The sequence below is a fragment of the Phascolarctos cinereus genome, unplaced genomic scaffold (genome assembly GCF_003287225.1).
Source record: "Phascolarctos cinereus isolate Bilbo 61053 unplaced genomic scaffold, phaCin_HiC Scaffold_2;HRSCAF=192, whole genome shotgun sequence".
Classification (NCBI taxonomy): domain Eukaryota; kingdom Metazoa; phylum Chordata; class Mammalia; order Diprotodontia; family Phascolarctidae; genus Phascolarctos; species Phascolarctos cinereus.
Window position 1 is genome coordinate 251,769,183 of NW_027555625.1, and position 22,636 is coordinate 251,791,818.

The 22,636-nt window shown below is 36.6% G+C and overlaps 1 protein-coding gene across 10 annotated transcripts in view; it reads right to left on the reverse strand.

Moving 5' to 3' along the window:
- The window catches only part of ZBTB46 (zinc finger and BTB domain containing 46), a 168,961-nt gene that overhangs the window by 108,508 nt on the left and 37,817 nt on the right, over positions 1-22,636 (reverse strand). For all 10 annotated transcript variants that reach the window (XM_078149904.1, XM_078149903.1, XM_078149905.1 and 7 more), the window contains one exon: positions 268-1,235. In XM_078149904.1, the coding sequence (XP_078006030.1) occupies positions 268-1,235 (968 nt within the window). The remainder of the gene's footprint in view (positions 1-267; positions 1,236-22,636) is intronic.

Consider the following 22,636-nt stretch of genomic DNA (forward strand, 5'->3'; position numbering starts at 1 on the left):
TAAAGCTATGCTACATGATCCACTAAATGGATAATTGTGAATTATACGATATGACAATGCCCACTGAAGGACATCATATCATTATTGACATCTTAGGAAATGAAATTTTTCATAGTCTATTTTTAATGCTAAGTACACAAACATCTTGGCTTATTCTACTTACTGAAATATTCCTTTACTCTAATAAGAAAGAAGTAACCTAACATAAAGTACCAAGCATTTTTCTTTATTATTATAATTAAATATATGTAAAAATGAAAAGCTTACTTGGGTCACGATTGTTATATGGCCATCCTGAAGCAGATAAAAAAGATGGCAGTGGAGAACTTGCCCGGCTGTCATCCTCTACCTGCTGGGTAATATGACGTACAGTTTCTTTGTTTTTTCGATTCTTCCTACGGCCTGTGGGCTGCCAACCGTCCCCTATGCTTTGTTCTGAGAAAGTGTTCTGTACTGAACTATCCTTGACAGTACGCAGTTCATTTCCACCATAATGTGACGGTGAAATCTGTTCTTCTTTAATACGTAAAGACCCATATCCTATGTCACTAGTCCACAAAGACTGTGATGAAATGTCATCATGGCTATCTGTTTTTGGTTCCTGATCCTCTTTCCCATAGCTGCTTCCTCCTTCATGACAACTAGCAATGGCTGAATCTCCAGAGGAATTTGCTGGACTTGTTCGCCGAGCTAACCATGGAGAAATACTTCTACCAGCTACTACTGCTGAAATCAATGCATCAGTACTACTGCTGGAAGGAGCCCCGATTTCATAGTCTGCAAGTTCATCAGATGCATCAGACTTTATACTTATATCAAGAGCTGCTTTTATAAAATTATGACAGGCTTGCACAATATCAGTCATCTGAAGATAACTAGCAGCTGACATCACTTCAATAACATTCCTGCTGGTTAAAGCAAGGTGAGCAGAGTACATGAAGTCAATGATGGCTTTAAAGCCCTGTGCAGTGACAATGTCTAAATGAGTAACTGTAGCCTGATCAGAAGTCTTCTGTACCTGGCAGTATAGCGTTTTGAAGTAGCGGCTGCTCCCAAGCAAAACATTTTTGTGAGCTTTAAAGATCTTCCCCTCTACTATAATGCAAACATCACAGAGGATTCCATGCTGTCTCTGCTCATTGAGTTCACGAAGAAGATGGCGGTAATGGGAGGCAATCTCCATATCTTCCTTTCTGTTATTCATTTGGAAATCTGTGTTTTTTCTTCTATAAGCCCTGCAAAGGTAAAAATGAAACTATTACTAGTAGGTATCCTACAAGCACAGTCAAAGGCAATTTCAGAAAAGTTAAAACTTTCACTGGATTAACCTGTCACCACAAACAAAAATTATTGCCTAGATCAGACTGCAAATTCCTAATGTGACACACATGCTGGGTATTATTTTGATCATGTCACATTATTGGGAAAAGCAGGGTCACAGAGGTATGTAACCTTAAATTAGATCACAGGGCTGTAGAATTTAGAGCCAGAAGAAAACTTAGAGCTCAGCTAGCCTAACTCCTTAATTTTACAGATGAGGCAAATCAAGGATAGAGTGATTTATCCAAGTCAGTCAGTCAGTGAGTGAGTCAACAAGAACTTACCTAGTACATATTATGGGCAAAGCCGTGTGCTAAACACTGGGGATAAAAAGAAAGGCAAAAACACTGATGCTGCCCTAAAAGAGCGCATTGTTGAAGGAGACAACGCATAGATAACGCAGTACACACAGTGCATATATACAGCATAAATGGAAGGTAATCTCAAAGGAAAGGCATTAGCAGCAAAGGGGACCAGGAAAGACCTCCCTCTATGGGGGAAGTGGGTTGGGATTTGAACTGAGTCTTAAAAAAAGCCAGGAAAGCTAGGAGGCAGAGATGAGGAGGAAGACTTGAAGTACAAGACTTAAAACTACAACAGCAAACATATAGCTCTGAATGGAATCCTATATACACAGACATCTAACTCCCAGAATCAAAAGCACCACCTCCTTCAAAGTAAACAGAAACTAAAGTTAAAGGAGGTAGCTTTCTTGCTAAAATGAAACTATCATATATCAGTTACACAGGCAAAATTCCAATCATTATGCATGGTTGTTGTTCAGTCATTTTTCAGTCACGCCCAACTCTCCATGACCCCATTTGGGGTTTTCTTGACAAAGATACTAGAGTGGTTTGCCATTTCCTTCTCCAGCTCATTTTACAAATGAGGAAACAGGCAAACAGGGTTAAGTGACTTGCCCAGGGTCACACAGCTAATAAGTGTCTGAGGTCACATTTGAACTCAGGAAGATGAGTCTTCCTGACTCTAGGTCTAATACTATACCACCTAGCTGCTCTTATACTTAGTTAAAAAGTTTTAAAAATATAAATGCAATTCAATTTTTAAAATTTAACAAGTATTTATTAAACATTTGTTGTGTTTAGAGCATTATGCTTGACACCAAAGGGATATATAAAGTTAAACATAATCCCAACCCTCATGGAATTTACTGTCTAGTAGGAAGAGATAATACATACAAAAATAACTATAATTCAAAGGGAGCACTATATGAGTTTCAAGGGATATTCACATATTAATGACTGAAGAAATAACTCAAGAGTTCATGGAAGAGCTTGCTTAGGAAAACAGATTGAAAATTAGAAGGGACATGAGAGGACATCTAGTTCAACTTCTTTATATTAAATGTGGGGGAAATGAGATTCATAGAGGCTAAATGACTTGATAGGTCAACAGGTGGTAAGTAGCAAAGTCAGAGGCTGAACCCAGATCCTGACTCCAAATCCAGCACTCCAGTATACCACCTCTTCATGCTGATCACAGAGGCGATGTCACCTGAATGGGCTCCAAAAACCAAGTAGGAATTTAATGGGCAAAAAACATACACAAAAGTAAAGAAAGAACTGGAATACTGTAGAGTATGATCTGGAGAATATAATATTCTGGTATGACTGAACCATAGACTAAACAAAAGGCTATGATATAAAGGATATAGTGGAGAGAGAAAAATTTAAGAAAAAATCATTAGAATGTGAGCTACTGGAATACAGTGCCTAGCATCTAGTGGGCTCTTCATAAATTAGCCTTATCAAGCAATTGACATACTTGCTTCTCTGAAACAGAAAGGTAGAAAGAGAATGGAGACGATGGTTCTGAGGAAAAATAAGTTTTTACCTTTTAAAAATACATATATAAAGAATAATTTTAATTTAAAAAATGCTCTGGACTTAATTGGATACTTCACCAACAAAAGCAGCATGAGGTAATACTTTACTACATTTACTGTTATGGAAAACACAACCTTTACCTTCCATTGGTCCTCCATGGATGTTTCTAACTAGACTCTGATCTTTTCATTTTTTGCCTTTATTATCATACTGGCTGCATAAAGTCTTACTTCTTTTTAGCATCTCAATTCCCTGGTTTTCATATTATGACTTAGTATTTTTTTTAAACTAACGAATGTCTCAGTGCAAGGACATCAGTAATAGGATGCCATATCAAATGGAACACATATTAACTAGACTCAGTTACCTCCTAAATGTCCTATTCTGTACTTTTTAAATTTCTTAGAGGCTTGAAGAACCCATAAGCCTTTCTGAATTAATTCAAATTAAAATTTTCATTGCTAAGTTTTATTTAGATTATTCTTAATTTAAATTTTAAAATGTACAAGGAATAATACATTATTCAAGTTTTGGGAGAATTGATGAATTTTTCCAACGACCTCAAGACATTAAAGATCATCTCATTAGCCTTCATAATTTTCCTGAGAAAACAAAAAACAAAACAAAAACAACAGCAACTAGGTGTTATCTCCAATTAACTGACTAGGGAAACTGAGGCAGAGAACATAGTTAGCCTCAAATTCCCCATGTGAATTATTCACGTGCCCAAAAAGGAACGGTGCATAACCTATTTTTAGATGAGGCTTCCAATGACAGAACTTGCTTAGCACCAGAGGCTCACAGAGATCCAAATTTGAGTTAGATACCTGGAGTGGTTAAGATCATATGACACTTGTCAAAAAAACCCTGCAGCTATAGCATTTTGTCTTGCACCGTGCATGTCAATTAATAATTAGACTGATTGATATATACTCCAAATTAGAACAAAGCAAAAATCAAAGGCAGAAGTTATTTATATGAACAATGTTCATTTGTAATCCAAAATACTGAAGTAAAAATGTTGATATTTTCCAAAATCCTCAAAATGAATACAGGACATTTTTCATTCATGTTTGTACCTCTTGTCTCTATGACAACACAGGATATCTCCTCTGCTTGGGACACACTCTTCATCATTGCCTCTTTGAATCTCTTGTTGTTCAGTCATTTAGTCCTGTCTGACTCTTTGTGACCCCATGTGGGGTTTTCTTGGCAAAGATACTGGCATGGTTTGTCATTTCCTTCTCCAGTGGATTAGGCAAACAGAAATTAAGTGACTTACCCAGGGTCACAGTGCTAGTAGTGAGTGTCTGAGGCTGAATCTGAAGTCAGGTCTTCCTGACTCCAGGTCCAGTACTCTATTCACTGAGCCACCTAGCTGCTCCAAGGCAAACAGATTAAATGACTTGCCCAGGGTCACACAGCTAGTGTCTGAAGCCAGATATGAACTCAGATCTTCCTGACTCCAAGCCCAGCACGCTATTCACTGAGCCATCTAGGTGCTTTGAATCTCCAGCTTCCTTCAAAGCTCAGCTAAGGCGTAACCTCCTACAAAAAAGGACTTTCCCTAATCTTTCCTCACTGCCATTCCCCTCTTTTCTCACCAGAAATTACTTTGCATTTACTTTGCGTACATTTTAATTTCTTTATATGTATATTTGTTTCCCCTCTATACACTCCTTTTGGGTAAGGAATATTTCATTTTTGTCTTTGTATCCCCTGTATAAAGCATAGTGCCTAGGATATAGTAGTTTATTCTATGATTTCTGACAGACAAGCAATAAACATTTATTAAGCACCTACTCTGTGCCAGGCACTATGCTAAGCATTGGGGATACAAAAAGAGGCAAAAGACAGTACCTGCCCTCCAGGAGCTCATAATCTAACTGGGGAAACAACAAATACATACAAACTATATACAGGATAAATAGGAATTAATTGCCAGAGGGAAAGAACTAGAATTTAGAGGTACAAGAGACTTCTTGTAAAATATAGGAGTTAAAGAAAATCTGCAAAGCCAAGAGGTGAAGATGAGAAGGGAAAGCACTCCAGGCATGGGTAACAACCACAGAAAATGCCTGAAGCTGAGAGACCGAGTCTCTTGCTCGTGGATTAGCAAGGAGGCCAGTGACACTGGATCAAACAGTATGTGGTAGAGTATATACATAATAAAAAGGTAAGAAGACTGGAAAGGTAGCAGGGGGATAAGTTATGAAGAGCTTTATATGTTAAATAGAATTCTGTATTTGATCCTGGAGGCAATATGGAGCCACTGCAGTTTATGAACTAGGGAGAGAAAACATGGTTGGATACTTGAGCTAGGAAAATCACTTTGGTGAATGAATGGAGGACGGATTGGGGTGGGGGAGACTTGAGGCAGGCACACTCACCAGTAAGCTATTACAATAATAGAGGAATGAGAGGATGGAGCCAAGATGGTGAAGAAAAGGCAGGGACTTGCCTGAGCTCTCTTCCAAACCCTTCCAAATACTTTAAATAATGTCTCAAAACAAATTCTAAAGCAGCAGAACCCACAAAAGGACAGAGTGTAATAATTTTCCAGACCAAGACAACTTAGAAGATCAGCAGGGTAGGTCTGTTGCACCAGGGTGAAGAGTGGAAGGCAGGCTAGTGCTGGCCACACCAGTGCAGACTGGGCCCCAGCAAACCAGAAGCAGGCCTTGGGAGCAACTGAATCAGTGGCAGCAGTAGCGGTTTCCAGACCTCTGAGTCCACAGACAGTAAAGGGGTCAAACAACTGGTCAGAAAGAGATTACAGTGGTCCAGGGGCAAGACTCTTGAATTGCCCGTACTTGGATCTGGGTTGCCATCCTAGGTCTCAGTCCCAGGGCAAGGAGGAGCACTAGCACAGCAGAGCTTACAGCCACAGGGGAGCAGAGATCCTTATCTCAGTTTCAGGGCAGAAAAGAGTGCTTATGGTCACTCACAGACCAAAGCAAACCCAGAAGAGCAATGACCACATCTCTCCTGAAATCATACCACCTTGGAAGAACTGAAAACTTACAGGTCCCCAGACTTTCCTCTAAAAATAGCTACACAAAAAAACCTGAAGCTTGGGACACTGCCCCCTCCACTCTGGAAGCAGAAGCCCACTTTAGCAAAGAGTTAAAAGTCAAGAAATAGGCTGGAAAAAGAGCAAACAGCAGAAAAAGATTGTGACGATGGAATGTTACTATGGTGACAGGGATGATCAAACACAAACTCAGAAGAAGATATAAAACTCCTATATCCAAATCCGCAAAGAAAAATATGTATTGGCTCCAAGCCATGGAATAGCTCAAAAAAGATTTTAAAAATCAAGTAAGAGAGGTAGAGGAAAATTTGAGAAAAGAAATGAGAGTAATACGAGAAAACCATGAAAAAATAGTCAACAGCTTGGTTAAAAAAATACTGAAGAAAACAACACCTTAAAAAACAGAATAGGCCAAATGGTAAAAGAGGCACAAAAAATCTAATGAAGAGAAGAGTGCCTTGAAAAGCAGAATTGATTAAAAAAAAGAAAAGAAAAGGAGAACTGGCCAAATGGAAAAAAGAAGTACAAAAGCTCACTGGAGAAAATAATTCCTTAAAAATTAGAATGGAGCAAATGGAAGCTAACGACTTCACGAGACATCAAGAAACAATAAAATAAAATCAAAAGAATAAAAAAAATAGAAAAATGTGAAATATCTCACTGAAAAAACAACTGACCTGGAAAACAGATCCAAGAGAGGTAATTTAAGAATTATTGGAATACCTGAAAGCCATGATTAAAAAAAAAGAGCCTAGACATAATCTTTCAAGAAATTATCAAGAAAATCTGCCCTGACATTCTAGAACCAGAGGGCAAAATAGAAACTGAAAGAATCCACTGATCACCTCCTGAAAGAGATCCCCAAAGGAAAACTCCTAGGAATATTGTAGCCAAAGTCCAGAGCTCCCAGGTCAAGGAGAAAATGTTGCAAGCAGCCAAAAAGATACAATTCAAATACCGTGGAAACACAGTCAGAATAATACAAGATTTAGCAGTTTCTATATTAAAGTATTGGATCACAGGGCTTGGAATATGATATTCCAGAGGGCAAAAGAGCTAGGATTACAAACAAGAACCACCTACCCAGCAAACTGAGTGTAATCGTACAGGGGAAAATGGGTACTCAATGAAATAGAGGACTTTCAAGTATTCCTAATGAAAAGACCAGAGCTGAATAGAAAATCTGACTTTCGAATACAAGATTCAAAATAAGCATAAAATGGTAAGCAGGAAAGAGAAACAGTAAGAGATTCAATAAGGTTAAACTATTTACATTCCTACAAGGGAAGATGATACTTGTAACTCCTAAAAACTTTCTCATTATTAAGGCAGTTAGAAGGAATATACATAGACAGAAAGCACAGGTGTGAGTTGAATATGATGGGATGATTACCTAAAAAAATTAAATTAAGTGGTGAGAAAGAAGAATGCACTGGGAGAAGAGGAAAGGGAGAGGTACAATGGGATAAATTGTCTGACATAAAAGAGGCCTGAAAGAGATTTTATAGTGGAGGGGAAGATCGAGAAGTTGGTGGGGAGCAAGTGAACCTTACTCTCACTGGAACTGGTTCAAAGATGGAATAACATACATACTCAGCTGGGTGTAGAAATCTAGCTTATCATATAGGAAAGTAGGAAGGGAATGGGATAAGAGAAGGGAGGTCTGATAGAAAGGAAGGCAGACTGGGTGAAGTAACAGTCACAAGCAAAACACTTTTGAGAAGGAACAAGGTGAAAGGAGAGAGAGCAGGATAAATGGGAAAAATAGGATGGAGGGAAATACATAGTTGGTAATCATTACTGTGAAAAAAAATTTTACAGCAAGTTTCTCTGATAAAGACCTCACTTCTCAAATATATAGTGAACTGAGTCAAATTTATAGAGATTAGAGCCATTCTTCAATTGATTGATAGTCAAAGGATATGAATAGGCGGTTTTCATACAAAGTAATCAAAGCTATTTATAGTCATATGAAAAAATACCCTAAATCACTATTGATTAGAGAAATGCAAATTAAAACAACGGAGCCTCCACCATACACCTATTAGCTTGGCTAATATGACAGAAAAGGAAAATGACAAATGTTGGAGGGGATGTGGGAAAATTAAAACACTAATGCACTGCTGGTAGAGTTGCATACTGATTAAACTATTCCAGAGAGCAATTTGCAACTATACCCAAAGGGCCATACAACCATGCATATCCTTTGACCAAGCAATACTACTAGTAGATCTGTATCCCGAAGACATAAAGAACAAAAAGGAAAAGGACCTATATGTACAAAAATAGTTATAGCAGCTCTTTTAGTGGTGGCAAACAACTGGAAACTGAGGGGATGTCCATCAATTGGGGAATGGCTAAACAAGTTGTGGTATGTGATTATGGTGGAATACTATTGTGCTATAAGAAATGATGAGTAGAATGTCAGTATACACACATACACACACACATATATATACATAAAAGAAATGATGAGTAGGATGCTCTCAGAAAAACTTGGAAAGACTTACATGAACTGATGCAAAGTGAAATGAGCAGAACCAGAAGAATATTATACACAGTAACAATAATATTATAAGAGGATCTACTGTGAGTAACTTAGCTATTCTCAGCAATACAATGATCCAGGACAATTCTGAAGGCCTTATGATGAAAGGTATTATCCATCTCCAGAGAAAGAACTAGTGGAGCCTGAATGTAGATTGAAGATATTTTTCTTTACTTTATTTTTCTTAGGTTTTTTTTTGGCCTATGTTTTCTTTCACAGCATGACTTACATGGAAATGTATTTTGCATAACTACACATGTATAACCTGTGTCAAACTGTTTACCTTCTCAGTGGGGGGGGGAGGGAAGGGAGGGAGAGAATTTGGAACTCAAAATTTGAAAAAAGAATGTTAAAATTGTTTTTACATGTAATTGGGGAGAAAATAAAATATTAAATTAAAAAATAATAGAGGCATGAGGTAATGAGGGCTTGGACAAGAGTGGTGGCAGTGGCAGAAGATGGAAGGTGACATATTTGAGAGATGTTACAAACGTAAAATTGACAGGACTTGGAAACAGGTTGTATATGAAGAGTGAGTGATAGTGAGGAGTCAAGGATGATACCAAGATTGTGAGCCTGAGGGACTTGGAGGATGGTATTGTCATCTACAGAAATAGGGAACTTGCGGGGGTGGGGAGGGGAAGGTTTAGGGAGAAAGGTAATGAGTTCTGGACAGATTGAATTTAAGATATCTCTTGGATATCCAGTTAGAGATGTTTGAAAGGCAGCTAGAGATGCAAGATTGAAGGCCAGCAGAGAGGTTAGGGAAGGATAGATAGATTTGAAAATCAACAGCATAGAGATCAAAATTATAGAATCTATGGGAGCTAATAAAATCACCAAGTGAAGTAGTCTAAAGGGAAAAGAAAAAAGGACTCAGGAAAGAATCCTGTGGGACATCTATGGTTTAGAAAGCATGATCTGGATGAGAATCCAGCAAAGGATACCGAAAAGGAGGAGAACCAGGAGAGAGTGGTGTCTTAAAAACCTAGAAAGAAGATAGTATCAAGGAAAAGTGGTGATCGACAGTGTCAAAGGCTACAGGGAGATCAAGGAAAATGAAGATTGAAAAAAAAGACCACTGGATTTGGCAATTAAGAGATCATTAGATTGTACAATAAGAAATGACAAGCAGGATGGTTTCAGAAAAATATGGGAAGACTTATGTGAACTGATGCAAAATGATGTAAGCAGAACCAGGGGAACACTGTACACAGTAATAGCAATACTGGAACTGTGAATGGCTTAGCTATGCTGATTAATACAATGATTCAAGACAATCCCAAATGACTTAGGGTGAAAAATACTATTCACTGCCACAGAAAGAAGTGATAGAGGCTGAGTGTTGACTGAAGCATACTTTTTTTCACCTTCTTTATTTTTCTTGCTTTTTTCTGCAACATGGCTAATATGGAAATATGTTTTGCATGATTTCACACGTATAACTGACATCACATTTCTTGCCTTCTCAATGTGAGAGGGAGAGAATTTGGAACTCAAAATTTAAAAAAGATAAATGTGAAAAATATTTTTAAAGCATAAGATCATTAATAACTTTGATTTTTTGGGGGGGGTGAGGCAATGGGGTAAAGTGACTTGCCCAAGGTCACACAGCTAGTAAGTGTCAAGTGTCTGAGGCCAGATTTGAACTCAGGTCTTCCTGACTCCAGGGCCAGTGCTCTATCCACTATGCCATCTAGCTGCCCCTAAACCTAAGTTACTTTTTTTTGGGTACATCTGCAACTTTGGAAAGAGCAATTTTTGTGGAATTATGAGGATGGAAGCCAGATCATAAAAGGTTAAAGAGAGAGTGAGAAGAGAGAAAGTAGAGATACCTATTGTAGATGGCCTTTTCAAGGAGTTTAATCACAAAGAAAAGAAGAGAAATAGTACAACAGTTACTGGGGATGGAAGGATCAAGTGAGAATTTTTGAGAATCGGAGAGATATGGGCATGTTTGTAGATAGTAGGGAAGGAGCCAGTAGACAGGGAGAAATTGAAGAAAGAGAATAGGAACTATAGAGGGCATAATCTGTTGGAGAAGATGGGATGGAATGGGATCACTTATGCAGGTAAAGGTGTAAGCCATGGTAAGGAGTAATGCTAACTCTTTATGTAACATAGGAGTGAAAGAGGAGATAGTGACAGAAGGCATATGAGTGATATAAGATGAAGAGAACAGGAAGCTCAAAGCAAATGGCCTCAATTTCTTCCATAAAATATGAGTCAAAGCTCTCAGCCGAGAGGGTAGGGAGAAGGGAAGCTATGGGAGGTTTGAAGAGAGGTGAAAAGATTTAGAGGATCCATTCTAGAGAACGAGTTGATAAGGGAGGTATATAAAGATTGTCTAGCAAAACTGAAGGCCCAGTTGTGATGGTCTACCACTAATTTGTAATGGACCAAATCAGAATGGTTGTGTGATTTTTCCACACCTTCATTCAACAGCATGTGTGTAGAAGTGAAAGTGGCAGATGGTGGGAGTGATCCAAGGCTGAGGCTTGCAGGCAGGATGCAATCAATGTTATGACACAGGGATTCAAGAGAAGACAGTGTAGAGTTGAACTGGTTCATAAGAGGCCAAGATGAGAAAAAGAGATGAGAGTGGCTAGTATGGGGTTGATGGCCTAGGAGACAACTGAAGGGTCAAGAGACTGGATGTCACAGTATAGATGAAAAATACGGTTTGGTAAGGAGAGATGGATAATCAATAGATTATAATAAGATAAGGGGATCTGGGAGTTTTTGAACTTGGAGGTGGTTCATTTGGAGATGACAGCAAGATCAAGTGTAGGACCATCTCTCTGTGTGGTTGAGGGGACAGAGGAGTAAGTCATGGGAAGTGTGTAGTTTAGGAACTTGGTGGTTGCAGTATTTGAGGGAGAGTCAATATGTATAATGATGTCTCCAAATATGAAGGCAGATGTTGGGCAGGAGAAAATAGTTGACTGAATATAGCTTTAAGAAACCTGTATCTGAGGAACCATTTTCTGTACAATGTCCCCAATGAGTAGTTACACAAATCTCTTTGAAGACTTCCTACTTCATCCTGAGGCAGCCCATTAACTATATTTTAAATTTTTTTCAACTTAAACACTAAAAACAGAGCATCTCCAAATACAAAGGAGATTTCTGTTTGTTAGTCTTTTTAAAAAAATTCAGTGAAATCTGAGGGCATTAGCTTATTATCCAGGACTTATACAGAATTGGTATTTTGAAGGTAATTTTCAACATTTCAAACATTTCACACACAAATTATGGCATTTTACATTTTATTCATTATTTTTCCCCAACATAAATACAAATGCTTTTCCCCATTTTAGTGAAAATGATGGTGGTAGAATAAGGGAAGCAAAAGAAAGGAAGAAGTTAATATAGGAATAATTTTGTAAGCAATTATGTTTAAGTATAAATGTCGGTGTTTTCTAAAATAATTAAGAAGTATATATTAAGATGATACACTGGCTCTACTTTTCTAATATTATTTGCAACCAGATCCAATATTTATTCAAAAATTAACTTAATAGTAGAAAAGCTGAACTACCAAACACATATTTACTGATCACAATTCAATAAAATTATATTAAATAAAGGGTCATTTAAGAATGAAAAAAGTAACTAGAGACTAAATAACATAAGAATCAGTGAGTCAAAGAACAAAATAGAGAAACAATAGAATATTTCATCCAAGAAAATGACAATAATGAGACAACATATCAAAACTTATAGAATATAGCTAAAGCAGTTATTAGGGGAAAACGTATATTTCTAAATGCTTTCATCAGCAAAAGAAAGAACAAATCAATGAATTAGGCAAGCAACTAAAAATAATTTGAACAAAAAATCAAAAGCCTTCATCTAAGCAACAAAGTATAGAAATTCTGAAAATTAAAGAAGATATTAACAAAACTGAAAGCAAAAAAAAAATTGAATTAGCAAATAAAACAAGGAACTGGTTTGTTGGGGGAAAAATTAATGGGGTATAGCCAAGATGGGGGAGGTAAGAAGTAGTGATGCAAGTTCTCTTCCAAAAAACTCCTCTAAACAGATCTAGAAAATGTGCCAGACTTAATCCTGATGGGGAAATCCAGAAAAAGTCACAATGAGTCATTTGTCCATCCCAGCTCAGAATACGAAAGCAAAAGCTATGTCTTTGTACACTAGAGACAGGTTGTAGGGGAGCTTCCCGCACTCGAAGCACTCCAGCATACAGGAGGGCTGTGTATCAGAGTTAATAGAAGATCCCAGACCCATGAGACATTAAGATGGAGAAAGGTACCTACCAACTGGCAGTTTTGTCGCTCACTGCACAGTTCTGGTTCACAGTAGAGCAGACTAAGAAGGGGTTCTGCACATAGGGGTGACATTCCCAGCAGAGGAGGCCCTGGGCAGTGTTTAAAGAAAGGAGAAGTTCAGAAGCTGCGGCCCAGTGCAGGGTCTCCTTTCTAGCATCTAGTCCAGCTTACAGAGGAATAACCAGAATAGGAATTGAAGACCTAAGTGGAGTCTACAATTCTGTCACTCTGAACCAACAGAGCTTTCCACTTGGCTGGTAGGGGTGTAGTCTGGCAGCAATCTACTCCTGCTCAGAATGAAACCCAGGTCAAACACTTATAGAGCTTGAACCAAGGGGACAGCAAACAGGCTTTGTCCTGGACTGGACTACTTTGAGAGCACCGAATGCTTGCTGGACCACAGTCTATCACTGAGATGTTCGAATAACACAATATTCAATACCCTAAGAAGGCAGCAAAGGATCAGCCCAGATGTAGAGCCCAGCCCTAACCTCAAGTCATACATTAGGAAATAAGCTGGAAAAATGAGCAAACAAACAAAAAAGAAACCCACCATAGAGAGCTACTATGGGGGCAAGGATGTTCAAGACACAGACTCAAAAGAAGAGAATAACTCCAAACAAAACTTCAGAGAAAAACACAACCAGAATTTCTGGAAGAAATGAAGCAAGAGTTTTTTTAAAAAAGGGTTAAAATATTCTTATAAATAGAATGATGACATGAGAAAAAAATTTAGAAAAGAAATGAAAGCTATGGAAGAAAGGATTTGGAAAGGGAATTAACAGCCTGACACAAAAAGTATAAAATCTTGTCCCATCAATAAACTCCTTGAAAATTAGAAGGGACCAAATAGAAACCAATGACTCCATGAGGCAACAAAGAAAAATTAAAACAAAGCTAAAAGGTGGGGAAAAAAGAAAAGGAAAAAAATCTAAAATCTTATAGCAAAAATAACTGACCCAGAAAATAGATGGAGGGGAAAAAATTTAAGAATCACTTGACTATTTGGACACTATGACCGAAAAAAACCCCTAAACATAATAGCCATAATCCTGAATTTCCAGGTCACAGAAAAAAGTACTGCAAGCAGCCAGAAAGAATGAATCAAGTAGCAAGGAACCACAGTCAGGTTCACACATGATTTAGGAGCCACCACTATAATGGAGAAGAGAACTTGGAATACAATATTTTAGAAGACAAAGGGATATTGGGTTATAGCCAAGAATAACTTACCTGGCTAGAGGGAAGAAAATGGATCATTAATGAAATAGAGGACTTTCAAGTATTTCTGATGAAATAACCACAGAGGCATAGAATCTTTTAAGTTCAAACTTCAAAGAAGTTCTCTTCACTAGTGAAGCAAAATATCAAAAGGTAAACATGAATGAACAATGACTAAATACTAAACAAGGATAAACTGCTTACATTCAGGTATAGGTAGATGATACAGGTTTATCCTCTGATTCCAATCATAATCAAGGGTCACAGATGTAATCCAAATAGAAAAGGCTTGGGAGAGGTTCTATTATGTCTAAATGATCTTAAGAACAGAAAGAGAAGGGAAGAAGACTATTTTAGGTAGAAGGGAAAGGAATGTTGGGGGAAATGATCTTAATAATCAGAGTGCATGAGTAGACATCTATACAAACAAAGAGGAGGAGGCTAAAGGGGAGCAACTGACACCTTAACTTCACTCTCATCTGAACTGGTCAAAAGAAAAAAGGTCACACACACACACACACACACACACACACACACAGTTGAGTACAGAAATACATTTCACTCAACAAGGAAATAGAAAGGAAATGGGAAAAGTAAAGAGGAAGACTTAGAGAGAAGGCAGATTAAAGGAAGGATTAGTCCTAAGCAAACAAACTCTGAGGATGTATAAAAATATTTATAGATCTTTTTGAGGTGGCAAAGAATGGGAATTTGAGGGGGTACCCAGAAATTGGAGAACCAAACCAATTATGGTATATAAATGTGATGGAAAACAATTGTGCTGAACTTTTCTCAGTGTAATGACCAGCCACAATTCCAGAGGAACAATGAAGAAACATGCTACCTGCCTCCTGAGAGGTGAAGTACTCATTCTAAGTAAGTATAGAATGAGACAGATTTATTTTGGTCTAGGACAGGTCTGTACAACATACGGCCCGCACCTTGCGGCTTGCAGCCCACCAAAGGATTTCGGGTGGCCCATGAAAAACGTAGAAGATATAAAAGGAAGTAAACGAGTGCTTTGTCTATGCCCCGCTAAACCTGCCTTCCACTCATCACTATTGTGCCCATTATGGTATCTTTTTACTGTGTTTTCAGTCATTAATGGTGTTGAACAGGGACAAAGTGAGCACAGCAAAGTAATTTTTTAAAACATTATTGTGATTTCACGATAAATAAAAATCTTAATAAGTGTAATTGATACTAATTGAAATTTCCCTTTTTAAAAATATGTTTATTTTGCAAAGTAATTTAATCATTAATTATACCTTTACTTGGAAAGTGAGCTGCTGAAAACCTATCTGCAGCCCAAAGAAGATTAGCCTATTTTAATTTTGGCTCCTACCTACTGCCAAGTTGTGCAGGTCTGGCCTAGGGCAATGTGGAAAGTTGTTTTGATTGACTATACATGTTTGTAATGAGTTTAACTCTTCTTATGTTCTCTTGAGACAGAGGGTAGGAAGGTGGATTTTGGCTGATTAAAACAAATAAAATATATGTTAAAAAAAGAAAAAAAAACTGTAACATAAATAATCATCTAATCTCTTCAAAAAGAGGAAAACCAAATTATTATTATCAAAAATAAAAATGGAGAATTCACAACTGAAGAGGAAATAAAATTATCACAAACTATTTTGCCCAACTATATGCCAACAAAACTTGTAACAGAGGAAATTGATAAATATTCACAAAAACATAAAATACCAAGATTAACAAAAACAGAAACAAACTATTTAGATAACCCAATATCTGAAAAATATATTGAACAAAGCACAAATGAATAGCCAAAGGAAAAAATAATCCAGAAGAAGATGGATTTACAAGTGAATTCTATCAAACATTCAAAAAACAAATAATTCTAATTTTATGTAAAATGTTTGCAATAATAGGAAAAGAAAGAACTCTTCTAATATCTTTCTATGATACAAATATGTTCCTGATACCTGAACTGGGGAAAAATGAAGCATGGAAAGAAAACTACAGATCAATATAACTAATTAACACTGATGCTATTAAGCAAATAAGATATAAAACACTGGAAAGATCATACATTATTACCAGGTTGGATTTACACCAGGATTTAACATAAGGAAGACTAGAAATATAATGTCATATTAATACTATAAATAATAAAAACCACATGATTATATCAATAGAAGCTGGAAAGACTTCTGGCAAAACCCAAAAAACGTTTCTACTAAAAACAACAACAATAACAACACCACTAGAAAACATAGAAGGGAAAGGAGCTTACCTTAATATAATAAATAATAATGATCTAAAAAACCAAATATTATGTATATTATATATATTATGCATAGCGGAGAACTGTTAGAGGCCTTTCCAATAATCAAGAGCAAAGCCAAGACGCCCATTATTCACACTATTATTGAATAAAATCCTAGAAATGCTAGCTATAACCATAAGGAAAGTAAGAAAAATTGAAGGAATAATCATTGTCAAAAATGAAACAAAAATTGTCACATTTTGCAAATGACATGGCTAGTTTACTTAGAGAACTTTAAAGAATCAAATAAAAAAGTCATTGAAATAATGAAGTTAGCAAAGTTTCAGGATATAAAATAAATCCACATTAATCATTAACATTCATGTATATTATCAACAAAACCTATCAGGAAGAGATAGAAAGGGAAATTCCACTGAAAATAACTACCAAAAGTATAAAATACTTGGGAGTCTATCTACCAAGACATACCCGAGAACTATATGAATTTAACTTCAAAACACTTTGCAGAAATACAGACCTAAGTAATTAAGAAACATTAATCTAATTCTTCTATACCATGTCAGTTAAAGGATTATTTTACTTAGCCAGAAAAATACAAAGAAATTCATCTGGAAGAAGAAAAAGGTAAGAATCTCAAAGGCAAAAATGAAAAAAGCTAAGAAGGGGCTTCCTAGTACCAGATCTCAAATTATGGTAGAAAGCAGTAATCATGAAAAAGATTTGGTACTGGTGATCAGTGCAACAGATCAGGTACATAAAAATACATAAGTAAATAAACAGCAGAATTTGACAGAGTTTGATAAACCAAAGACTCCAGTTATAGGGTAAGTACTCACTATTGGACAAAAATTGTTAAGAAAGCTTGAAAGCCGTCTAGCAGAAATTAGATATAAAAGGTGACATCATAAATAAGTTTAAAGAGTATAAAAGAAATTACTTTTCAAATCTACAGCTCATGACCAAAAAAGATATAGAGAGGACACAGAAGATAAAACAATCAATTTTGATTATATAAAATGAAAAGGGTTTTATACAAATAAATCTAATACATTTAAAATTAAAAGGAAATAGGTAACAAGGAAAATCTTTGCATCAAGTTTCTCTGATAAAGGTGTCATATCCAAGATATATAGAAAAATGATATTAACATATATGATTAAAAGCCACTTCCCAATTGATAAGTGGTCAAAGAATATGAACAGGCAGTTTTCAAAGGAAGAAAACCAACCTATCAATAACCATAAAAAACATTCCAAATAATGAAAAAGAGAAATTTCCACTGAAGTATTATAAGGCTCTACTTCACACCCATCATATTGGCAAAGATGACAAAAGAGGGAAATGATAAGAAGGGAAACAAGTACAACAGTACATTGCTGATGGAGTTGTGAACTGGTCCCATCATTCTGGAAAGCATGACCAAAAAGTTAATCAATTCTGCATAACCTCTGATCCACATTTACCACTATTGGGTGAAAACCCAAAGAGATCAAAGAAAGAGAAAAAGAACCCTTAGGTACAAAAATATTTATAGCAACAATTTTTGTGGTGGCAAAAAACTGGAAACTAATGAAGTACCTTTTATTGATGAATGGCTAAATAAATCATGGTAATACAAATATAACAACAATATTATTATGCCATAAGAATGGCAAAATGGGCAATTTCAGAGGAAACTGGGAAGACATCTCTAAACTGGTGCAAAGTGAAGAAAACAGAACCAAGAAAACAATTTTTACAATATTAATAACACTGTAAAGAAAAACAGTTTTTATAGACTCCAGCAATTTGAGCAATGATAAACTACAAGTCCAGAAGGCTGACCATGAAGCACACCACCCACAATTTCACAGAGATGTGATAGACTTAAAATGTAGAATAAGATATAGATATTTCAACGTGGCCAATGTAGGAATTTGTCTTGCTGGACAAGGTTATTTTCTGAGGGATTTTTTTCAAACTGTTCAATTTTGTTTAGGGAGGGAGGGTAGAGGTGAACTATGGGAGTGATAACAAATGCTTGTAAAGTTATATAAATAGTTTTTTTTAAAGCAAAGCTTAATTTGATCACGATACATCTTGTAGGAATAGTGGATCTTCTGTAAAAGTAGTAGCCTCTTTTGGTGGACAAGAGAAGAAAAACCAGGACTTGTGCTTAGTACATTCACTTTAGCTCTCATTAAGTCCTAGAGAGAGAGAGAGAGTATGTGAGTGTGTGTGAGTGTGTGTGTGTAAAAGTAGTTAATCATGGAAGTTCTACATTAAAAGGAAAAAAAGGGGGGGGTAATCTGTAGGAAAAAATTATTGAATAGGAAACATTAAAGAGTCCAAAAATTTCTCTAGACACAGTAAAAGTTTTTAAGGAAAAAATTTTGAAGTGATTTTGAAACTTAATAATATCTTCTCTCAATGCCTGTAAAATTTTTGTAAGTCTTAAAAAACACACCTCAGATCTGCAAAGAAATAATCAAAGGCAAATGCTTGCTAGTGGCACGCAGACAGCTGTGGCCAACTAAAAGTACAGAGCGATTGGTTAAGAAAATTATTTAGATTGTCATTAAAAAGTCAGATACAGGACACTAAGAGAATTATTCTGATTATTTTCCTAATATATATGTTCCAAATTATCACAGGAAATTATGTTACTACAGTTTAATTTGCATGACTTAAACTCAGGAAATTTGTTAAATAACCTTAATTTTTTCTTCATCTTAAAAAAATACATGAATAATGCAGCTTGCTTGTTTTTGTTTTTAATTTATCATACTAACAATTGTTTACTTCCTAGGCTACATATTCATATATCTCTAATAATACAACTCTTCAATGCCAAATTAAGACAGATAAATATTAACCTGATATTGTCATAATTTACTACTAGGAAATTTGACCTTATAGTCCATTATATAAAAGGAAGTAAAACTTCAAAGAATGTATTATTTAAAAAAAAATTTTTTTTTTAGGCAACTGGGGTTAAGTGACTTGCCCAGGGTCACACAGCTAGTATGTGTCAAGTGTTTGGTCTGAGGCCAAATTTGAACTCAGGTCCTCCTGACTTCAGGGCCAGTGCTCTATCCACTGCACCACCTCGCTGCCCCAGAACATATTATTTTCCTGAAGAATTTCTATGGCTGATGATGAAACTTTAATGTAAAGCTAAGTTGACTGTCCCACAAAAATCCCTGACATGATAATATGAAGTTTTACTTAAAAGAAAAGGTGTGCCATGTCAAGGGAACATGCAAGGGGGACATTTCCTTGTAAGGATAACGTAAATATGAAGGATAAGGATGTTAAGAATATCTGAAGTATGGAATATTTAATTGAAGGCCACTTTTGTTAGCAATTCTAAATAGCCTTTTTATATGAAAACATTTGTAGCTACATCATTATAGCATTTATTATTGTGACATTTAAAAAACATTTTTTATCTACTGCTAACAACATTTTTAAAATTACATTTTTATCTACTGCTAACACTATTTTAAAAACTATTATTACAATTTTCCCACCTCTTGTTAAGGTTAGTGATACATAATGCTGAGTGATGAAGAACATAAGAGGAAGCACAACAGGATTCAAGACTGCGGAGCTTAAACCCAGCTCAAATTTTTAGTCCCCTCAAATATTACCACCCTTTGGCCCTTTGTTCAAAAAAACAGATAATCAGATTAAGTAGTCTGTGAAAAAAAGAACTACAGATTTAGGTAGTAATAGTACAACCATCAATTACAAAAAGATTAAAAAATCCTTGCAATTTGAGATCCCTGCCTCTGGGCTTTAAATTGGAAAGGATGCATTCTTAAAAAGGTAAATCCACTACTGATAACAAAAATAATTTCAGTTTTCCCTTGAAGAGCATACCTTCCTATCCTTAAGAATGAAGAAGACACAAAGTAAAGTGAAAGATATTTTAAAACATTTGGAGGTGAAAAAAATGGGGGAAAAGGGAGTGGTTACTAGCTTCACAGACAGAGGATCTGAATAAAAAATAAATTAACATGTAGGTATGTATGGGGAAGATTTTAGTTTAGCTCCTCATTTGGGTGAAGTGGAAAGTGAAATATTGGTTCCTACCACAACACTGAAAGGCACACAGCCTAGCTTCCCAATACCTACTCAAACAAAAGTCTGTGGTTTGTAGGAAACTAAATAATAATCAAGAAGTCCAATGAAGAAACATAGTAAAGTACTTCTTCCACCACAGGACTGTATGAAAAGTCAACCAGAAGACTGGAGGCCTTAGGAAAGGGCTCTCTCTCTGCTCCCACCCCAGCAAAGCCAGCAGCTGTGCATACAACACAACCAGAAACATGTACCCTGCAAGGTTTTCTGTCTCTGGGAGCAAACAAGAGCCAAGGACTTTCCTGAGAAAGTCCCCAGGTGGTCAAAAAGGTCCAGGGTGGTGATCTTAGAAGCCCCAAGAAGTGTCAGAGGGCAATGACCAGGGAAGTGTCTGCAACACTCTGCCCTGAGATCCAATCAAGTCTATGAATCTCAGAGATCCAGAAAAGCCTCTCTCCCAGAGGTGGAGGTCAGCCTAAGAACACAGAGTGAGACCGAAGCAGGGACCCCGTAAGACCCTGAGGTACATCAGGAGGCAGTCTGACCTCGGCACAAAACTCTAGCACAGCCAAAGAGAAGAATACATCAAAGAAAATATGAGCTGGTGTCAAAAGTTATTGGAAATCTAACTCCATAACAAATGCAAGCAGAGACTCCAATGGGAAAAAATGGATTTTTCACAAGGACTATAGAAATATTTAGAAGAAATAAAGAAAGAGATAAATAAAATGAAATATAAGCTCTAGAGGAAATCACTGGAAGGAGAATAAGTAGTTTAGAAAAGAAAGTAGTGGGGCAGCTAGGTGGCACAGTGGATTGAGAACCAGCCCCGAAGTCAGGAGGATCTGAGTTCAAATCCAGTCTCAGACCAGACATTTGACACTTACTAGCTGTGTGACCCTAGGCAAGTCACTCAATCCCAAATGCCTCACCAAAAAAAAAAGAAAAAAGAAAAGGAAAGAAAGAAAGAAAGAAAGTAGTAAGTAAGAATTGGATTCCCTGAAAACTAGACTTGGGCAAACAGAAATCAGGAGCCCCATGAAACAACATGAAATATTATGGGGGGAAAAATCAAAAGACTTTAAAAAATTGAGAAAAGTATAAGTTATCTGTTATCAAAAACAACTGACCTGGAAAACAGGTCAAGAAGAGTTATTTTAAGAATCTCTGAACTCCCTGCAAACCATAATTAAGAGGAGCCTAGATACTATATTTCAATGAACCATAAATGAAAACTGCCTAGATCTATCAGAATCAGAAAGCAAAGTGAAGATAGCAAGAAGCCACTGGATGAAAACCTCCCGTAAGGAACCTTAAAAGGAAAAGTCTCAAGAAAGTCAGCTAAAATCTAAGACTCTCATATCAAATAAAAAGCACTGCAAACAACCAGAATGAAGCAATTCAAGTAACCAAGGATAGTTAGGATCACAAAAGGTCTGGCAGCTTCCACTAACAACCACAGGAGATCCTAGAATTTTTTTTTTTTGGCTAGGCAATGGGTTAAGTGACTTGCCTAGGGTCACACAGCTAGTAAGTGTTATGTGTCTGATGCCGGATTTGAACTCAGGTCCTCCTCAATCTACGGCCAGTGCTCTATCCACTGCACCACTTAGCTGCCCCAAGATCCTGGAATATTAACATTCCAAAAAGCAAAGGTATAGGCTTATAACCAAGAATAATTTACTCCACAAAGTTGAGTATAACTCCAGGGAAAGGGGGGGTGGAGGGAAGGAATGGGTCTTTCATGAAATAGAGGGATTTTGAGCATTTCTGATGAAAAGAACAGAGCTAAGCAGGGACCCTGAAATACAAACACAAGAGTCCAGAGAAACTTAGGTACATTTATTTGATTGGAAGGAATTATATGATGATAGGAGGAGAAGAAACAGGTGTCCCTTCAGAGCTTTAACGTTTCAAAGGGAAGTGAGGAAAGTAAATAAAAAAGAGGTCCTTGTGTAGTTGGAGAGGTTGGATTGGTTTTATTCTCAGGTTTTGAAGAGAGGAGGGAAGGTAAAAGAATATACTAGTATAGGGAGTAAAAGCAGTGACTAGCTTGAGCTC